Source organism: Lagenorhynchus albirostris, chromosome 1 (genome assembly GCF_949774975.1).
Source record: "Lagenorhynchus albirostris chromosome 1, mLagAlb1.1, whole genome shotgun sequence".
Taxonomy (NCBI): domain Eukaryota; kingdom Metazoa; phylum Chordata; class Mammalia; order Artiodactyla; family Delphinidae; genus Lagenorhynchus; species Lagenorhynchus albirostris.
In genome coordinates, this window is record NC_083095.1 from 142,865,555 (window position 1) to 142,887,503 (window position 21,949).

The 21,949-nt window shown below is 40.9% G+C and overlaps 1 protein-coding gene across 2 annotated transcripts in view; it reads left to right on the forward strand.

Moving 5' to 3' along the window:
* Positions 1-21,949, forward strand: part of TTC23 (tetratricopeptide repeat domain 23) — a 110,687-nt gene that overhangs the window by 24,708 nt on the left and 64,030 nt on the right. For both annotated transcript variants that reach the window (XM_060155766.1, XM_060155775.1), the window contains exons 3-6: positions 7,270-7,469; positions 16,351-16,474; positions 19,424-19,574; positions 19,764-19,889. In XM_060155766.1, the coding sequence (XP_060011749.1) occupies positions 7,290-7,469; positions 16,351-16,474; positions 19,424-19,574; positions 19,764-19,889 (581 nt within the window). In that variant the 5' untranslated portion in view covers positions 7,270-7,289. The remainder of the gene's footprint in view (positions 1-7,269; positions 7,470-16,350; positions 16,475-19,423; positions 19,575-19,763; positions 19,890-21,949) is intronic.

The window sequence follows — 21,949 nt, forward strand, 5'->3', positions numbered from 1 at the left end:
GATTCTGTTTGCTAGTATTTTGTTGAGGATTTTTGCATCTATGTTCATCAGTGATACTGGCCTGTAGTTTTCTTTCTTTGTGACTTTTTTTCCTGGTTTTGGTATCAGGGTGATGGTGGCCTCACAGAATGAGTTTGTGAGTGTTCCGCCCTCTGCTATATTTTGGAAGAGCTTGAGAAGTATGGGTGTTAGCTTTCCTCTAAATGTTTGATAGAATTTACCTGTGAAGCCATCTGGTCCTTAGCTTTTGTTTGTTGGAAGATTTTTAATCCCAGTCTCAATATCAGTGCTTGTGATTGGTCTGTGTATATTTTCTATTTCTTCTGAGTTCAGTCTTGGAAGGTTGTGCTTTTCTAAAAATTTGTCCATTCGTGGTTGTCATTTTATTGGCATATAGTTGCTTGTAGTAATCTCTCATGATCCTTTGTATTTCTGCAGTGTCAGTTATTACTTCTCGTTTTTCGTTTCTAATTCTATTGATTTGAGTCTCCTCCCTTTTTTTCTTGATGAGTCTGGCTAATGGTTTATCAATTTTGTTTATCTTCTCAAAGAACCAGCTTTTAGTTTTATTGATCTTTGCTATCATTTCCTTCATTTCTTTTTAAATTTATTTCTGATCTGATATTTATGATTTCTTTCCTTCTGCTAATTTTGGGGTTTTTTGTTCTTCTTTCTCTAATTGCTTTAGGTGTAAGGTTCGGTTGTTCATTTGAGATGTTTCTTGTTTCTTGAGGTAGGATTGTATTGCTATAAACTTCCTCTTAGAACTGCTTTTGCTGCATCCCATAGGTTTTGGTTCATCGTGTTTTCATTGTCATTTGCTTCTAGGTATTTTTTTATTTCCTCTTTGATTTCTTCAGTGATTTCTTGGTTATTTAGTAGTGTATTGTTTAGCCTCCATGTGTTTGTATTTTTAACATATTTTTTCCTGTAATTTATATCTCGTCTCAGAGCATTGTGGTTAGAAAAGATACTTGATACATTTTCAATTTTCTTAAATTTACCAAGGCTTGATTTGTGACCCATGATATGATCTATCCTGGAGAATGTTCCATGAGCACTTGAGAAAAAAGTGTGTTCTGTTGTTTTTGGATGGAATGTCCTATAAATATCAATTAAGTCCATCTTGTTTAATGTATCATTTAAAGCTTGTGTTTCCTTATTTATTTTCATTTTTGATGATCTGTCCATTGGTGAAAGTGGAGTGTTAAAGTCCCCTACTATGATTGTGTTACTGTCAATTTCCCCTTTTATGGCTGTTAGCATTTGCCTTATGTATTGAGGTGCTCCTATGTTGGATGAATAAATATTTACAATTGTTATATCTTCTTCTTGGATTGATCCCTTGATCATTATGTAGTGTCCTTCTTTGTCTCTTGTAATAGTCTTTATTTTAAAGTCTATTTTGTCTGATATGAGAATTGCTACTCCAGCTTTCTTTTGATTTCCATTTGCATGGAATATGTTTTTCCATCCCCTCACTTTCAGTCTGTATGTTTCCCTTGGTCTGATTTGGGTCTCTTGCAGACAGCATATATATGGGTCTCGTTTTTGTCTCCATTCAGCCAGTCTTGGTTGGAGCGTTTAATCCATTTACATGTAAGGTAGTTATCAATATGTATGCTCCTATAACCATTTTCTTAATTGTTTTGGGTTTGTTATTGTAGGTCTTTTCCTTCTCTTGTGTTTCCTGCCTAGAGAAGTTCCTTTAGCATTTGTTGTAAAGCTGGTCTGGTAGTGCTGAATTCTCTTAGCTTTTGCTTGTCTGTAAAGGTTTTAATTTCTCCATCAAACCTGAATGAGACCCTTGCTGGGTAGAGTAATCTTGGTTGTAGGTTTTTCCCTTTCATCACTTTAAATATGTCCTGCCACTCCCTTCTGGCTTGCAGAGTTTTTGCTGAAAGATCAGCTCTTAACCTTATGGTGATTCCCTTGTATGTTATTTGTTGTTTTTCCCTTGCTGCTTTAAATATCTTTTCTTTGTATTTAATTTTTGCTTATTTGATTAATATGTGTCTTGGCGTGTTTCTCCTTGGATTTATCCTGTATGGGACTCTGTGCTTCCTGGATGTAATTGACTATTTCCTTTTCCATATTAAGGAAGTTTTCAACTATAATCTCTTCAAATATTTTCTCAGTCCTTTTCTTTTTCTCTTCTTCTTCTGGGACCCCTATAATTCGAATGTTGGTGCATTTAATGTCCCAGAGGTCTCTGAGACTGTCCTCAGTTCTTTTCATTCATTTTTCTTTTTTCTGCTCTGTGCTAGTTATTTCCACTATTTTATCTTCCAGGTCACTTATCCGTTCTTCTGCCTCAGTTATCCTGCTATTGGTTCCTTCTAGAGCACATTTAATTTCTTTTATTGTGTTGTTCATCATTGTTTGTTTGCTCTTTAGTTATTCTAGGTCCTTGTTAAACATTTCTTGAATTTTCTTCATTTTGTTTCCAAGATTTTGGATCATCTTTGCTCTCTATTCTTTTTCAGGTAGACTGCCTATTTACTCTTCACTTGTTTGGTCTGGTGAGTTTTTACACTGCTCCTTCATCTGCTGTGTGTTTTTCTGTCTTCTAATTTTGCTTAAATTACTGTGTTTGGGGTCTCCTTCTCAAAGGCTGCAGGTTCGTAATTCCCTTTGTTTTTGGTGTCTGCCCCCAGTGCTAAGTTTGGTTCAGTGGGTTGTGTAGGCTTCCTGGTGGAGGGGACTGGTGCCTGTGTTCTGGTGGATGAGGCTGGATCTTGTCTTTCTGGTTAGGACCACGTCTGGTGGTGTGTTTTGGGGTGTCTGTGGCCTTGTTATGATTTTAGGCAGCCTCTCTGCTAATGGCTGGGATTGTGTTCCTATCTTGCTAGTTGTTTGGCATAGGGTGTCCAGCACTGTAGCTTGCTGGTCGTTGAGTGGAGCTGGGTCTTAGCGTTGAGATGGAGATCCCTGAGAGAGCTTTTGCCATTTGATATTATGTGGAGCCGGGAGGTCTCTGGTGGACCAGTGTCTGAACTCAGCTCTCCCAGCTTAGAGGCTCAGGCCTGACACCCCGCTGGAGCACAAAGACCCTGTCAGCCACAAGTCTCAGAAGAAAAGGGAGGGAAAAGGAAAGAAAGAAAGAGAGAGAGAGAGAGGGAGGGAGGGAGGGAGGGAGGGAGAAAGGAAAGAAAGTTATTAAAATAAAAATTTTTTTAATTATTAAAAATTTTAAAGAAGGAAGAAAGAAGAGAGCAACCAAACCAAAAAGCAAATCCACCAATGATAACAAGCACTAAAAACTATACTAAAAAAACAAAACAAACAAAAAAGAACCAGACAGACAGAACTGTAGGACAAATGGTAAAAGCAAAGCTATACAGACAAAATCACACAAAGAAGCATACACATACACACTCACAAAAAGAGAAAAATGAAAAAAAAATATATATAGAAGAAAGAGAGCAATCAAATCAATAAATCTAATGATAATAAACTCTAAATACTAAACTACGATAAACATAAAACCAGAAACAAATTAGATGCAGAAAGCAAACCCCAAGTCTACAGTTGCTCCCAAAGTCCACTGCCTCAAGTTTGGGATGATTCATTGTCTATTCAGGTATTCCCAGATGCAGGGTACATCAAGTTGATTGTGGAGATTTACTCCACTGCTCCTGAGGCTGCTGGGAGAAATTTCCCTTTCTCTTCTTTGTTCACACAGCTCCTGCAATTCATCTTTGGATTTGGCCCCACCTCTGCGTGTAGGTCGCCTGAGGGTGTCTCTTCTTCCCCCAGACAGGATGGGGTTAAAGGAGTAGCTGATTAGGGAACTCCGGCTCACTAGGCCTGGGGAAGGGAGGTTTACGGAATGTGGGGCGAGCCTGTGGTGGCAGAGACCGGCGTGACTTTGCAACAGCCTGAGGCATGCTGTGTGTTCTCCCAGGGAAGTTGTCCCTGGATCACGGGACCCTGGCAGTGGCGGGCTGCACAGGCTCTGGGGAGGGGAGGTGTGGTTAGTGACCTGTGCTTGCACACAGGCTTCTTGGTGACTGCAGCAACAGCTTTAGCCCCTCATGCCAGTCTCTGATGTCCACACTGATAGCCGCAGCTTGCACCCATCTGTGGAGCTTATTTAGGTGGTGCTCTGAATCCCTTCTCCTTGCACACCCCGAAACAATGGTCTCTTGCCTCTTAGGCAGGTCCAGACTTTTTCCTGGACTCCCTCCCGGCTAGCTGTGGCACACTAGACCCCTTCAGGCTGTGTTCATGCAGCCAACCCCAGTCCTCTCCCTGGGATCTGACCTCCAAAGCCAGAGCCTCAGCTCCAAGCCTCCACCAGCCCTGGCGGGTGAGCAGACAAGCCTCTCAGGCTGGTGAGTGCTGGTACACACCAATCCTCTGGGCGGGAATCTCTCCGCTTTGCCCTCTGCACCCCTGTTTCTGTGCTCTCCTCCATGGCTTCAAAGCGTCCCCCCCCACCCCCACCCCCCGTCTCTACCAGTGAAGGGGCTTCCTAGTGTGTGGAAACTCTTCTTCCTTCACAGCTCCCTCCCAGAGGTGCAGGTCCCATCCCTATTCTTTTGTCTCTGTTTTCTCTTTTTTCTTTTGTCTTACCCAGGTACGTGGGGATTTTCTTGCCTTTTGGGAAGTCTGGGGTCTTCTGTCAGCGTTCAGTAGGTGTTCTCTAAGAGTTGTTCCACATGTATATGTATTTCTGGTGTATTTGTGGGGAGGAAGGTGATCTCCATGTCTTACTCCTCTGCTCGATTATCTTTTAAAGAGATTTAAATAATATGAAAATATATGAAATATGAAAATATATGAAATAATATGAAAATATGTCTTACATATTTGCCCATGTAAGTATCTTTTTCATTGTTCTGACTTCCTTTGTGTAGATCTATATTTCCATTTATTATTATTTTTCTTCCTTTTGAAAGACTTCACTTAATATTTCTTGGGAACATTGGGGTGCAAATCTGCTGGTGATGATTTTTTTTAATTAATTAATTTATTTATTTATTTAGGCTGCATTGGGTCTTTGTTGCTGTGGGCGGCCTTTCTCTAGTTGCGGCTAGTGGGGGCTACTCTTCGTTGCAGTGTGTGGGCTTCTCATTGCAGTGGCGTCTCTTGGTGTGGAGCACAGGCTCTCGGCACACAGGCTTCAGTAGTTGTGACACGCAGGCTCAGTAGTTGTGGCTTGTGGGCTCTAGAGCACAGGCTCAGTAGTTGTGGCGCATGGGCTTAGTTGCTCTGCAGCATGTGGGATCTTCCTGGACCAGGGCTTGAACCTGTGTCCCCTGCATTGGCAGGAGGATTCTTAACCACTGCACCACCAGGGAAGTCCCGCTGGTGATGATTTCTTTCGGATTTTGATCTTGAAAGATATTTTCACTGGTACGGAATTTCAGCTTGACAATTTTTTTTCTGTCCATACTTTATATATGGTTCTTCACTGTCTTCTCATATGCTTTATTTCCTCCCAGAAACCTGCTATTGTCATCTTTTTTTTTAATACTAATATGTCCTTTTTTCTGACTACTTTTAATATTTTCTCTTTATCATGGTTTTGAGCAATTTGGTTATGATGTATCTTGGTGTAGTTTCTTTTATGCTTCTTGTGTTTAGTTTTCATTTAGCTTCTTGAATCTCTGGGTTTTTATTTTTCCTCAAATTTGGAAAAATTTTGGCCATTATTTCTTCAAACACTTTTTTTTGTCCCCACTACAATCTGCTTTCCTTTAGGGACTCAAATTATATATAAGGCAATTTGAAGTTGTTTCACAGCTCACTGATTTTTTAAAAGATTGTTTCTATTGCTATGTCTGCAAGTTCATGCATCTTTTCATCTGTAATATCTAATCTCCCATTAATCTGATCTAGTGTATTTTTCATCTTACGTATAATTTTCTTATCTAGAAGTTCATTTTGGGTCTTTTTATATTCCGTGTCTCTAGTTAACTTTTTAAACATATGGAATACAATTATAATAACCTTTAATTTTCTTCTCTGCTAACTTAATATCTGGGTCAGTTTTGACTGATTATTCTTCTCATTATGGGCCATGTTTTCTTGCCTATTTGCATGCCTGGTGATCTTTCTTTGGACATCAGATTATATGAATTTTACCTTGTTTAATGCTGGCTATTTTTGCATTCCTATGAACATCCTTGAGTTTTGCCCTCTGATACAGTTAAGTTACTCGGAAACAGTTTTATCCTTTTAGGTCTTACTTTCATGGTTTGTTAAGTGGATCTAAGCAGGGTTCACTCTAGGGCTAATCCCCATTACTGAGACAAAACCCTTCTGAATATTTTACCGTGTACCTCACGAATTATGAGTTTTTCCAGTCTAGTCAGTGGGAACAGGCACCAGCCTTGGTGAGCACCAGACACTTCCTTTCAATCTTATTAGAGGAGTCTTCCTCCAGACTCAAGTAGTTTTCTTACACACATGCTGGTCAGTATTCTCTCCCCATACTTGAGGGGTGCTAATCTCTGGGGTCCTCTCTGTGCAACTCTATCCTCTCTAGTAATCTGTCCTGTGAACTCCAGCCACCTTGGTCTCCCCAGATGCTCTACTCTATTTCCTCAACTCAGATAGCCCACAGGGTAATTCTGGGTTACCCTGCATGTTCTAGAAACTTTTTCAAAGCAATAACCTGGGGCAATCATGGGTCTCACTTTGTTTCTTTTTTCCATTTCTCAGGTCTGTTGTCCTGTCTCTTGAAAACCATTGTTTCATACCTTTTTTGCCTATAGGTTGTTTTTTATTGTTGTTGTTGTTTGTTAACTGGCTGGTGACTTCGGGCAAGAGGATAAATCTCATCCCTATTACTCCATCTTGGCTGGAAGTGAAAGTTTAACATGTCATTTTTTCCTGTTTTCAAGGTCATTTGGGATTCAACAGATCTAATCTGAGCTCTTTGAGAACTGTTTGGGCTCAGCTGATTCCTACTGATATATATACATATACATATATACCATATATAACATATAGATACATATATCATATATATAAAATATATCAGTATGTGTGTATACACATATACATATATATATACATATAATATAGAGTGAGAACAAAGAATGTTTGGTCTAGTTAAAACTTGAAATCAGTCTGAAAGAAGTTAGTACTAGCCACTAGGATCTTTTTGGATAGAATGCTACTTATTTCAAAGAAGTCATGAGTATAGTGTTGAAATTTTCTTAGATTCTAGTCTCAATTTCTAGAAAAAAATGTGTATTTCTAAAAGTAGCTATGGAAATTACCATTAACACCTTCGTTTCCTTATTTTAAAATTAGAGGATAATGTATATAAAAATATGCAAGAATCACAGGAAACTCACATATCCAACCACCTGGATGAAATTGTTGCTGCCGTCAGCATAACACCTCGAAAAATGCTCCAAAACAAGCTGCCTCAGACAGCACTGTTTCAGCCTCCTCGAGAGAAACTTCACCTCTGTGAAGAGAAAGCAAAGTCCTATTCTAGCAGTCATGAGGTAAGTAAGGAGCCTTTCTTTTTATACCTGTACTCTGGTAATTGAGAAGTAGGATACTTTAGGTTGCATTCCTACCCTCAGGATTTTGGTACAAGAGAAAATATGACAGTGCCTTTTTCATAGTGTGAGTGGGTGTAGTACCTCAGGACTCCAAGCCCAGCACTTGGCACAGTCAACATTATGTTTGCTGAATGAGTGCACAAATGAACAAACAAGTTTTCCCTGACCTCTGACAAGTGTACACTAGACTGACTGGTTGTGATTTGACCTACTACAGTCATTTTCCATCAATCAGTAAATATTTATTGAGCTCCTCCTGTGTGCCAGGTCTAGGCACTGGAATACAGGACAAAGCAGATGAAGTTTCTGCTCTCATGGAGCTTATATTTCTTAGGTTCCTAATCTTGTTCTCTGTATACTTCTTTCCCATCTCTCTTCAAAGTTTTATTCATTTACTCATTCATTCAATATGTATTTCGCTACCACCTCTTATGTGTCAGACCCTATTTGTCCATTTATTCACAAAAATTTACTGTATACCTAATGTGTGCCAGGTGCTGTGCAAGTGCTGGAGGCACAGATGGGAAAGCTACAGCCTCTGCCTCAGAGGGATTCCTGGTCTGGTTGGGGAGATAGATGGATAATGGTAATCAGCCTAAGTTCTGTGACAAACACAAGCTTAGGTGGTACAGATGCAAAGCATGGGGAGTGAGGGGAGGAGGGATGGGCTGGAGTTGGAGGAGGGACAGCACTTAAGGCATGCTTCTTGGGATGGGAGTTATTTGGACTGCACTGATAACAGTACTTAGGAGCTGGCCCCAGGTAGGAGAGAGGACAATAGCGTTCTGGGCAGAGGTGGCAGATGGGCAAGAGTTGTGGGTCTGAGGGTGCACAGGCTGCTTGGGGAACTATATGGAACTATCTGGGATGGAGACTTTAGTTACACAGGGCAGCAAATGAGGTTGGATTTTGAACAGGAGCTGGGACCAGAAGGTGTTCAACACCCAGGAAAAGTTTAGATTTTCTTCTCAGGGTGCTGGAGACTGTCATAGGATTATAAGCAGAAGAGGGTCATGAGCAAGTCTGAGTGTCTGGAATGATCCCTCAGACCTCAAATAACTGGGTGGTGGAGGAAGAGAAGGGAGGTAAACTGGAGGAGGAGGACTAGTTTGCAGGATATTTGCAATAATCCTGGCAAAGGCCTGAAATATGGCAGAGTCAGTAGAAATGCTGAGATCTTTTTTTTTAATTATTTGAAGTATTTTTTTACAATGTTGTGTTAATTTCTGCTATACAGCAAAGTGATTCAGTTATTCATATATATATACATTCTTTTTTTAATATTCTTTTCCATTATGGTTTATCATAGGATATTAATTATAGTTCTCTGTGTTATACAGTAGGACCTTGTTTTATATATATATTTTTTCTATATATATATATAAATATATATACATTCTATATTTATTAGTTTGCATCTGCTAATCCCAAACTCCCAGTCCATCCCTCCCGCAGTCCCCTTCCCCTTGGCAACCACCTGTCTGTTCTCTATGTCTGTGATTCTGTTTCTGTTTCATAGATAGGTTCATTTGTGTCATATTTTAGAATCCACACATAAGTGATATCATATGGTATTTGTCTTTCTCTTTCTGACTTACTTCACTTAGTATGATAATCTCTAGTTGCAAAATGCTGAGATCTTTTGATAAGAATTTGGAAATATGAATCAATGAAACCTGGTAACTGGGGGGGACATAGGGGTTGGAGAGGCAAGAGTGAGCCAGAGAGGGGTGTGTGCAATTCCTGACTTAGGGCTCAGCCAGCCTAGGTGACCCAAGGCTTGTCAGAGCCCTTTGTTATTGTAATGAATACAGGAAGAAGACCAGGATTATGGAGAGAAGGTGTGAATTCAGTTTTGAAGGTGTGCTTATTCATTATGCAGCAGATATTTATTTAGTACCTACTATGTGCCAGGCTGGGTGCTATGTCAGCCTCAGCCGGCAGCCTTTCTCAACCAGAGGTCTGCAAGAGAACTAAGCCTTAATGCCCTAAGGCATTTGGTGTGTGTGTGTGTGTGTATATATATATATATATATATATATATATTATTATTAATTTGTATTGGAGTATGGCTGCTTTGCAATGTTTTGTTAGCCTCCACTGCACAACAGAATGAATCAGCCATACATGTACAGATATCCCCTCCCTTTTGGACTTCCCTCCCATTTAGGTTACCACAATGCATTAGGTAGAGTTCCCTGTGCTATACAGTATGTTCCCATCAGTTGTCTATTTTGTACATAGTATCAATACTGTATATGTGTCAATCCCAGTCTCCCAATTCCTCCCACCCCATCCCTTTCCCCCTTGGTATCCATACGTTTGTACTCTACGTTTCTGCCTCTATTTCTGCTTTGCAAATAAGATCATCTATACCATTTTTCTAGATTCCACATATATGTGTTATTATACGATATTTGCTTTTCTCTTTCTGACTTACTTCACTCTGTATGACACTCTCTAGGTCCATCCATGTATCTACAAATGACCCAATTTTATTTCTTTTTATGGCTGAGTAATATTCCATTGTATATATGTGCCACATCTTCTTTATCCATTTGCTGGATAAAGAAGATAGACAGTTAGGTTGTTGATAGACATTTAGGTTGCTTCCATGTCCTGGCTATTGTAAATAGTGCTGCTATGAACATTGGGGTGCATGAGTTTTTTTGAATTATGGTTTTCTCTGGGTATATGCCCAGTAGTGGGATTTTTGGGTCATATGGTAGTTTCATTTTTAGTTTTTTAAGGAACCTGCATACTGTTTTCCATAGTGGCTGTATCAATTTACATTCCTACCAACAGTGTATGAGGGTTCCCTTTTCTCCACACCTCTCCAGCATTTATTGTTTGTAGGTTTTTTGATGATGGCCATTCTGACTGGTGAGAGGTGATACCTCATTGTACTTTTGATTTGCATTTCTCTAATAATTAGTGATGTTGAGCATCTTTTCATGTGTCTGTTGGCCATCTGCATTTGGTGTATATAAAGAATTAACTTCTCTTCTATGCATCTAGAATGATATCAAAGCATTTTTTGTGTTCTGCCGTTCAGATGAGGAATCCTTGGATTCAGCAATGAACAGGACAAACAGCTTGCCTGCCCTCATGGAGCTGAGGGGACATTGTAAATAAACCAGTGAAGTAGAGATTGTGCTAAGTGCTATGGAGGAAACAGAGTGGGCCTATCTTAGGTAAGGGAGAGCCTCATTGAGGAGGTGACATCTTAGCTGACACCTAAAGAAGAGAAGGAGCCAACATGGAGGGGCTGAGGAAAAGGAGTTCTAGGGAGAGGGAACAGCAGCCATAAAATTTATAAGTTTGGCATGAGCATGACTATGTTTGAAGTGATAATAGGAAGCTTCAGGCTGACATGAAATGTAGTTGGAGAGGCAGCTTACCTGCCTTGTGGGTCTAAGTTAAGTGCTCTAGGAAGCCTTAATGTTTTTAGGAAAGTATTAATATGACATAATTTGCTTCTTAAAATACCATTCTTTGGTAATTTTTTATTTTAAAATACTTTCAGACTTACAGAAAAGTTACAAGATATACCAGTTGTTAACATTTACTTTATTTCTTTATTTCTCACTCTCTCTCTCTGTCATTATTTTTCTGAATATCTGAGAGTAATTTACAAATGTATGATCCTTTACCCCTAAAAACGTCAGTGCCTATTTCCCAAGAATGAAGGATATTCTCCTACATAACCATAGTACAATGATTGAAATTAGGCAATTAATATTGATATATATTATTATCTAATCTACAAACATTACCCATATTTCTCAAATTATCTCAATAATATCTTTTATAGAAAAAAAATCAGCCATGGTCCAATCCATGAAGTCATGTTGACTATAGTCAACAGAGCAGTTACTTAGGCTATCTTTGTCTTTCACAATCTTAGTATTTGTGAAAAGTACTGTATTAGTCTGTTTGGGCTACTGTAATACAATACCACAGACTGGGTGGCCTACACAACAGAAATGTACTCCTCGCAGTTCTGGAGACTGGAAGTCCAAGATCAAGGTGCCAGCAGGGCTGGCGTCTGGTGAGAGCTCTCCCCTTGGGTTGCAGACCACCACCTTCTAGCTGTGTCCTCACATGGCCTCTTCTTTGTGCGTGTGGGGGAAGGGGGAGAGAAAGGTGTCTCTTCTTATAAGTACACTAATCCTATTGATCAGGGCCCCACCTTTATAACATCATTTGACCCTAATTACAGCCTTAGAGGCCCTATCTCCAAATACTACAGTGAGAATTAAGGCTTCAACATATGAATTTGGCAGGGGCCACAAATATACACTCCAATTATTTTGTAGAATACCTCCCAATTTGAATTTGGCATGTGTTTCCTTATGATTGGATTCAGATTATGCATTTGGGGCAGAAATCCCACAGACCTGACATAGGGCCCTTCTCAGTGCATCATATTAGGAGGTGTACGATGTCGTTTGTCTCATTACTATGAGGCTAAATTTGATCGCTTGGTTAAGGAGCTATCTGGCAGGTTTTTTCACTGTAGAATTATTATTCTTCCCTTTGTAATTAATATTTTGTGGGGAGATTCATTGATACTGTGAACACATCCTATTCCTCATTAAAACTTCACCCCCTAGTTTATAGCATCCATTGATGATTCTCACCTGAATTAACTATTACTACGATGTTTGTCAAATGGTGATTCTCTGACTTCAGCATTCTTTCAACATTTGTTTGTTGGCATTCTTTTTATGAGGAAGAGCTTTTCCTTCTTCACACTTTATTGTTCATTTATTTATATCACTGTGGGTTCAAGAAATCCTGTTTTACAAATATGTTACAATCCATTATTGTCGTCAAAACTTAAATTATTTTGTATTTGCCAGAGGGAGCCCCTTCAAGCTGGCTTCTGAGTCCTTGATATGTTCCCATGATTCTTTCCTTAACTTCCGACACAATCAGATTTTTCAGGTTCATCTTGTATTTCCCTGCTCCAGCTGTGGATTCAGGGAATGCTGGTTCCTCTTAGAAGAGAATAGCATTGATATTTAGACACCAAGATCTGGGTATTAATACCCATTTTAAAATATGTATGGCCAGACTTACTGATCCTCAGAGTTGCATATTTTAATATTAAGAAGCTTAAGAAATTCAGGTAACTCAAGAATGATGTTGTGGGAAGAGATCTGGACTTTGCGTCAAGGAGCTTGACTGTGAGTTCCGACTCTACCACTCGGTGATAAATCATCTCACCTCTCTGGCCTTACATTTCTTCTTTAAATTGAAGTGATCAGACTAGATTATTTCCAAGGCTCATCCCAGTTCTGAAATTGTCTTCCTACTGATGCTTCTCTTCTGTCTACCTGCTACCCATGCCTGTTGGCTAAAGCCACTGGAACTGGCAGGATAAAGGTTGGAAAATCAAAAGGCAGTATCTGGACTACACATCCTAGCAAATATGAAAGCAGAGGGAGGACAGGCTGCTCTTTCTGTGCCCTGGTCCCCGATGCAGGTAGTGAGGACCAAGGCTCTGATCTGGGAGGCTGACTCTCAGACTGCATATAGCCCTTCCTTGGAAACTTGTGGTTGGGACAGATTCACCGTCAGATCAGATCCTCCTCTCTTTTTGGCAAACTGTCTATCTAGACTTCTCAATGTTTTCATCACTTCTTTCTTTCTCATACACTGTATTCATTTGCTGTGTGTCTTCAAGGAAGCCATTCCCTAAACTTCCTGTCTCTAGAGGCAATAAATAGATGTTTCCCAAAAGAAGAACTACAGAAAGCCAATAAACACATGAAGATGTTCAGCCTCACTAGCTTTGCGGAAAAAAAAACACTAACTAAAACAAGGAGAAATGAGTTAACTGACAAATTGGCAAGTTAGACCCCAACTAGTGCTTGGCTCTGTGTAAGGGGCATTCCCTGCTCACACACCGTGCTGTAAGGGAGGTGTGGATGGAAGCAGCCTCTCGAAGAAGCACTCCAGCAAACTCTAGCAAAGCCTCAGGATTTTGCACATCCTTTACCCTATTGTCACGTTGGAATTCATTCTAAGAAAATGCTTATGGGGCTTCCCTGGTGGCGCAGTGGTTAAGAATCCTCCAGCCAATGCAGGGGGATACAGGTTCGAGCCCAGGTCCGGGAAGATCCCACATGCCACGGAGCAGCTAAGCCCATGTGCCACAACTAGTGAGCCTGTGCTCTAGAGCCCACGAGCCACAACTACTGAGCCCACATGCCACAACTACTGAAGCCCGCGCACCTAGAGCCCGTGCTCCACAACAAGAGAAGCCACCACAATGAGAAGCTTGTGCACCACAACAAAGAGTAGCCCCTGCTCGCTGCAACTACAAAAAGCCTGCATGCAGCATCAAAGACCCAATGCAGCCAAAAATAAATAATAAAATAAAGAAATTTATATCTATAAAAAAAAGAATGCTATAAAAAAAAGAAAAAGGAAATGCTTATGGATATGAGCAAATCTATCCACACAGGATGTTCAGAGAGAAAAAATTTTAAAACAACCTAAGTGCTCAATAGCTATTGGTTGAGTAACTCACTTATAATATATCCATACAATAAAATACTATGCAGCCATAAAAAATTATTATCATAGAAGATGACATGGAGAAATGTTCACAAATTGTGAAAAGTTGCAAACCTATATGTAGCTTATAAGCCTATTTTTAAAAGGAAAAAATATGTATAGATAGATTCATAGGAATGAAGGATAGAGAGAAATTTAGCTGCCTAGTTGTCTCTAAGGGGTGAGATGGCAGGTGATTTTTTTTTTTTTGCTCACCTGTATTTTGATAATGAGCATGTATTACTTTTGTAATAAGAAAAATGTTACTATAGGAAAAAGCCACACCTCCATCTTCCTTCATCACTATGGAGTGAGCACAGTGTTCCCCAGCCTCTCTTGCTAGGTCAGAAAAGCAACTGTCCTGTGGTCAACTGTCTGGGTATGAATTTTTTGTCAAGAGGAATGTTGTTTCAAGATGAAAGTGTTTCTAACTCACATGGGAACTTTGTGGAAGTGCAGGTTCTTTGAGCTTAGGCATTGACCGGGGGAGTAGGGGTTGGGGGTGTACTGGGTCTTCTGCTGGGTCTTTTCCATAACTCTGTCCTTGTTCTTACAGTTCTTTCTCTGCTTTGCCCCCTTCAGCTTTGTACCTCCCACCTCCTCTTTTGCTATTCTAGCTCTCTATTACTGTATCACACTCTAAGACTTAGTGGCATAAAACAAAAACAACCATTTATTTTGCTCATGAATGCACAATTTGTGCAGAGCTCAGTGAGATCTTGTCAGCTCTGCTCCATGCAGCATCAGCTGGGCTCAACACGTGTGGAGAATCTGATGGCAGGGTGGCGTAGTCCTGCGGTTGACCGATTGATGCTGCCACCAACACATTTCCATGTAGGCCTCTCCGTGGGGCTGCTTAGGCTTCCTCATGGAATGGTGGTTAGGTTACTAGTCTTCTGGGGTTGCTATGGCAAAATACGTCAGACTGGCTGGCTTCAACAAAGGAAGTTTATTTTCTCACAGTTCTGGAGCCTAGAAGTCTAAGGTCAAGGTGTTGGCAGGGTTGATTTTATTCAGAGGGCTCTCTCCTTGACTCCCACTGCGTCCTCACAACGTGTTTCTCTGTGTGTGCCCATTCCTAGTGTCCCTTTCTCTTCTTACAAGGACACCAGTCATATTAGATTAGGGCCCCATCCTGACAGCCTCATTTTACCTTATTCACCTCTTTAAAGGCCATCTCTCCAAATACAGTTATATTCTGAAGTACTTAGGACTCCAACAGATGAATTTGGAGGTGGGAGACACAATTCAGCCCATAACAAGTTCCAAGAGTGAGTAAAAAGTAGAAGCTGCCAGTTCTTTAAGAACTGGGTCTAGGACTTCCATGGTGGCACAGTGGTTGAGACTCCACGCTCCCAATGCAGGGGGCCCGGGTTTGATCCCTAGTCAGGGAACTAGATCCCACATGCATGCAGCAGCTGGGAGTTCGCATGCCACAACTGAGGAGCCCAAGTGCTGCAAGTAAGGAGCTGGCAAGCCGCAACTAAGGAGCCTGCCTGCCGCAACAAAGACCCGGTGCAACCAAATAAATAAGTAAAATATTTAAAAAAAAAAGAACTGGGTCTAAAAAGTGGCACTGCATCATTTCCTCCATGTTCTTTTAGCCAAACGGTCATAAAACCCAGATTCAAGGAAAAGGGGACATAGACCACCATCTCTGTATGGAAGGAGTATCAAAGAATTTTGGAGCTGTATTTTAAAACTACCAGTCTTGGCTTTGAGTGTATTGCTGTTCTAAGCTGACCTGGAGCTAGAATCCATGGTTCGCTATTCTCTTTGTCCTGGCTCCAGATGAAAATGTGCTTTAATCCCTTAATGAAATCTGTTTGTAAAGTCCTGCTGACCTCATTTGCTGTGCTAATATCCCAGCTGCTAAAGAAGGTGTTTGAATTGAGAACTAACGGGCGTTATTTGAAAAGTATCACCATTTGCCCACTTGTTGTACCTGAATACGTAGTAGCTGTTCATCAATGGGCAGTGTCTTTACTCCATAACGTTTTTCACTATTGACTATAACTTTAAATGTACTATAAATTTTACTGGTTTTTTTATGTGTATTGTCTATTTCACCCGACCTGATGAATATCCTGCCATCCAAGACAGATCTTTGTTTTGTTCTCTAATGTATCACAAGTCCTTAAAACCATGCCCGGCCCATAATCAACACTCAGTAAGTGTATATTGAATGGATAAAAATACAAGTTGATTTTGTGCTTTGCTGTCTAACTGGTGAGCCCATTTCCCCTTCCTCCAGTATAAACAGGCTCTCCAGGAGCTTGTGCGCTGTGTGGCGCTGACGAGGATCTGCTATGGTGACTCACACTGGAAACTGGCCGAGGCGCATGTTAACCTGGCTCAGGGCTACCTCCAGCTGAAAGGTGAGTCTGCTTCAGGCTGAGGAGGATTGGCTGGTTGGTTTCTGCTCTTTTCCTCAAATTTGACTTAACTTTAGAAGGATCAGGATTTCTTGGACATTCTCTTCTCTACACATTGAGAACTATTTCCTCTCACAAAGAGTCAATAAGATTTTTTAATACAATATGTAAAAAAGAGAAGGAAGATTTTAGCCCTCTGAGTTTTGTTTTTTATGATCTTAAAAGTAGTTCTTGGGAGATAATTAACTTGTTAGCTTTGAAGGCATTGTAGAAATGGCCCAGGGCGTAGAGTTGAGGCCTAAAATAGGATCCATTCACATATGTATTGATGGAAAGTCTCTTGCCTATAAGTGACACCCCCCCCAAAAAAAAAGAGGCTAAATCAAGCTGACAATAAACAAAAGGTAATTCATTGGCCCATACACTTAAAAATCCAGGGGTAAAACTTACTGTAGACTTAGCCAGATCCACGTTTTCAAACAGTGTGATCAGATTTCCGGTCCTCCGTTTTCGCACCATTTGACTCTGTTCTTCTCTGTATTGGCTCCATTCTTAGCCAAACTTTGCCCACATGGTGGCAGCAAGGTTGCCAGCAGCTTTAGGTTTCCCTCCTCAGCATTCCCAGGAAAAAAAGAGTGTCTCTCCTCCAAAATCTCAGGGTTTGGGGATTCTTATTGGGCTGATGTGGGTTGTATGCCAAAGACAAGAAAAAGTCTGATTGGCTAGACCTGCCTTTTGGCTCCACTGGATCCTTGGGGAGAGGCTGGCATTGGCTAAATCACAAGGACTGAGTGTGCAGGGGCTGGGCATCCTCAAAAGAAAACAGGGGAAGGGAGAGTGGATGCAGAGAAGGCAAAAACATGGACTGGCAACCTAGGACAAGAGTACATCGCTGTACTCCGTTTCTTCAATTGAAAAGTGATGATAATGAGATGATATGATGGCACTGACTTCCCAGGATTGGCCCAGTGAATAAATAAACAAACAGAAGTGAAAAACACCACAATGCTAAGCACACAATTGCCACCCAATAAATTTAGCCAAATCTGATTATAGATTGCTCCTACCTGTTAGATCAAAGACTATTAGAGGGGCTTCCCTGGTGGCACAGTGGTTGAGAGTCTGCCTGCCAATGCAGGGGACACGGGTTCGTGCCCTGGTCTGGGAGGATCCCACATGCCGCAGAGCAACTAGGCCCATTTGCCACAACTACTGAGCCTGCGCAACTAGAGCCTGTGCTCTGCAACAAGAGAGGCCGCGACAGTGAGAGGCCTGTGCACCATGATGAAGAGTGGCCCCCACTCGCCGCAACTAGAGAAAGCCCATGCACAGAAACGAAGACCCAGCACAGCCAAAAAATAAATATAAATAAATAAAAATTAAAAAAAAAAGACTATTAGAGCCAGAGGGGACGTTGGAGATCATCTAGTTCAAACCATACCCTTATACCCACTATTTTCTAGATTCAGAGGAAACAACTATTTTGAATTGAAACAGCTTGCCTCAGGTCACACTGTTAATAGATAGCTGATCTGAGACTCAGACCTAGGATTTTGGTTGCCAGTACCAGTGTCCTAGCATCAGGGATTTTTTTTTAACGATGTTTTTCTTCTACAGTCTGCTACCTTTCTGCATTATAGTCTTTCTTTCTCAATTTAAAGTAAAAGCAGTATCTACTATTTATTAAGGTCTTATTGAGTGCCAGGCACCATGCTATTTTCCATGTATAATTTCCTTCAATCTTCACTACAGTGCTATGAGGTGGGTAATGTTATTATCCCTGTCTACAGTCGAGGAAGCTGGGGCCAACATTTCAGGTAAGTGGTGGAGCAGGGAATTCACTCTGAGCAGTCTGATTTCAGAGCTAGTGTTCTTGAACCTCAACCCATGCTGCCTCTTGTAGATTGAGTTCAAGTTTCTTGAGGAAATGGACCAGAATTCATCATGTCTTTTATAATGTTGCATACATTATTGGCACTAATAAATTTCTGGTAGGTTGATTGTGTACTTTTAAAAAAAACAAGACAAAATTCTGTAAGTGTTCCTATAGGAATAGCATACCCTGGATTTTCTCCCTCAGAAAATATATTCTGTTTTATAGACATAGGAACAGAATGAATTTCATAATTTGACAGCTCTTTTTAGAGATTTGAGATACAATTCCATGTAATGAAGAACGTAAGACCAGGAGTATTAGGATGTGGGTGGAAGGGTGTGTCATTGTGGGGAAGAAGATGGGGATATGGGAAAATGAAAAAACCTGAGACCTAAATAGTGATCCTCAGTGTCACCTTTACCACAAATGAATACGCCAATGGAAGAACGCTGGAACCCACCGGGAATTAGTTCTTGGTAGTAACTGTTCTTAAACTTCATTTGATTCATCTCAGTCTATTACCACATAGAAATAAGAGATTGTAGCACATCAGCCCCTTACCTCATTGGAATTGTTTGGCAGTTTTTATAGATATCATCATATTTGTATTATGTTAAAATAACTCTCTAAAGTTATGATTATGGATGGGTGAGCAGAAGATTCAGAATTTTTAGTATTTCATTAAGATTGCTGTCACAAAGCCAGGATTAAAATTCATGAATATTTTATTTCCTTCCCAGAATGCTGTAGTCTTTGTATTCCGTTTGTTTTTTTATAATTATTCATAACATTTTACGTCTGATATTGGTGAAGTTTCAAAGCTGTTCAATTCCTGCTCATTCTGATTATTTCTAAAAAGACCATTGTGGGAAAAATTTTTTATCTTGAGTCCTAGGTGTGAAACACTTCTTTGTTTCTTATAGTCATGATCGTATTTCATGCTGTCCCGATATATCTCCATGTGCCACTTGATGATATATGAAGGAGACCTCATCAGATTCCCTGGCCAGAGATAACTATATTCCTGTCCAGCTGAAATGAAAGAGAAACTGAGACTTCTTTTTCTTTGTCCACAGGACTGTCACTGCAAGCAAAACAACATGCAGAAAAAGCCAAAGAAATCCTCACCAACTCCATTGTGCATCCCTACAATGACAATACAGATGTTTTCAAGTGTTCGGTTGAGTTATTCCATACCATGGGGAGAGCCTTACTCTCCCTTCAAAAGTATCCTTTTGCCTCTAATCTTTACAAATAGAAATACCGTTCATAATGCTTATAGTTAATTTTTAAGGCCAAATCAAAAGATGACAGGTGACTCAGGAAGGGTGATGGGAAGTATGAGAGCCAAGGATATCCAGGAACTAGGGCCCCAGAATGTAGCACCAAGTGTAAAGTTTCCTGAACACAACTCAGGTTTAAGGAAGCTTCAGAGAATTTGACAAAAGCAGAGAGACTTTCAAAGGAGCTGCTGCAATGTGGAAGGATTATAAAGGAAGAATGGATAGAAATTCAAACGCAGATCAAATTGTCATTTGCACAGTAAGTTTTCAGTTTAGGACTTTTTGTATACGTGATTCCTGGAGGTTCTTTGCCAGAAGACTCTGTCTTCAGGCAGGAGGAGCTTCTGCATGGTGCTGTGTCGGTGGCTTCTCCATGGCCATTGTCCAGAATTAAAAGAGGAGGACGACAGTCACATCAGAGCAGCCACAACCAAGGCATGTACGTCAGTGGCACTCTTCACTAAATGTGTAGTGCTCTCATACCCACCCCTGGGTCCTAGAGTCCTGATGTCATTCTCTTGACTTTTATTTCTTGCCTGCTCTCCTTGCCCCTATCCTCCCGCCCTTGTTTCCTTCCCTCCCCTCCCCACACCCCCATCTTCCTTTTTTCCCCTACTGTTCTAGTCTAAAATATTTCAATACATTGATTTTACGATTAGGGACTCAAAGGAGAAAGATCTTAGAGATATCTGAATCCACGAGAATGAGAAGATTGTTCCTTGTTCTCCCTACCCCCAACCCACACTCACCAAATAAATCCAGGTGGAAGAGATATAGTGGCTGGAGCCTGAGGGAGAAGGGGCCTTGGTTAGTCAGCACATTTATCCCTCTCCAAAGGCCAACTCCAAGCCAATTCCCCAGAGCAGTGGGGTGACAGAGAATGTACCCACTCTTTGGAAGGATGTGTTTGTGGGAGGAAGAGGGCAGAGAAAGGTCTATTCTAGAAGAGGCAGAGAATCCCCAGCAGACCTACGCGGCAGCCTTTAACCAAGCCTGGAAGAATTCAGTGTAAATTAATAATCAGACTATACATATAGGTTGATTCCCAAGAGAACTCAGGGACCCAATGGACTCATTTTAAGAAGGAAAGGGCCCTGAAGGAGCACACCTAATGCTTCCATATGAATGGGAGCTGGGAAGGACTAACTTTGACTCATGCTTTTAAAGATATTTTTGTGATCATAAGTCCACTCTTGTTAATTTGTTTATTTGGGAGTGTTTTTGGATATGAAGTGCAGAGAATTCATCAGTCCATGCAAACCTTTGGTACACTTTTTTTTTTTAACATTTTAAAAAAGTAATTAATCTATTTATTTTTGGCTGAGTTGGGTCTTCGTTGTTGCGCGTGGGCTTTCTCTAGTTGCGGGAAGGGTGGGGGGCTACTCTTCATTGTGGTGCGTGGGCTTCTCATTGAGGTGGCTTCTCTTGTCGCAGAGCACGGGCTCTAGGTACGTGGGCTTCAGTAGTTGTGGCACGAGCGCTCAGTAGTTGTGGCACGAGGGCTCAGTAGTTGTGGCTTGCAGGCTCTAGAGCACAGGCTCAGTAGTTGTGGTGCACGGGCTTACTTGCTCCGCGGTATGTGGGATCTCCCCGGACCAGGGCTCGAACCCATGTCCCCTGCACTGGCAGGCGGATTCTTAACCACTGCGCCACCAGGAAAGTCCCTGATATGCTTTTTTAAATTGATTTTTTCCTTTCATCTCTGATCCTTACTCTCATTCTGTCACATACAGATCATAGATAACCTTTTTAAACAATGATTTATGTCTTTAAATATGTTTCTCTGAATAACAAATAGCATTGTTTTCTGTATTTATATGTTTTAGGTTTATATAAATTTGCAGTATGTGTCTCACTCTGTTTCTCACTTTTGTCCACTCAGCACTGTTTTTAGTTGTTGCTGCTGGCTGCTTTGTTGTGCTCCATAGAATGCATCTGCCATCCTGTGCTTGTCTGTCCTCCTAGCAGTGGGCATTCAGCTCATCCCCAGTTCCCAGCTCCCACAATGGTGCTGCCATGAACATCCTTGTGCAGCTCCACTTAGGAGGCTCAGAGAGACTTTTCTGAGTTTATACTCTAAGGGTAGGATTGCATGGTCACAGGGTACACTCATACTTCAAGTTCACCACACACTGGCCAATTGCTACACCCATCTGCATTCCCACTTGTGGGGCACGTGGGTTCCTGTTTTCTCACATCCCCAACAATGTTTGTCATTGTTGGTCTTTCTAACCTTTGCCACCTTGATGCATATATGTACTATTTAATTACTTTTCAATTTACTTATGTTTCTCTTATTAGTGAGTTTGAGTACCTCTT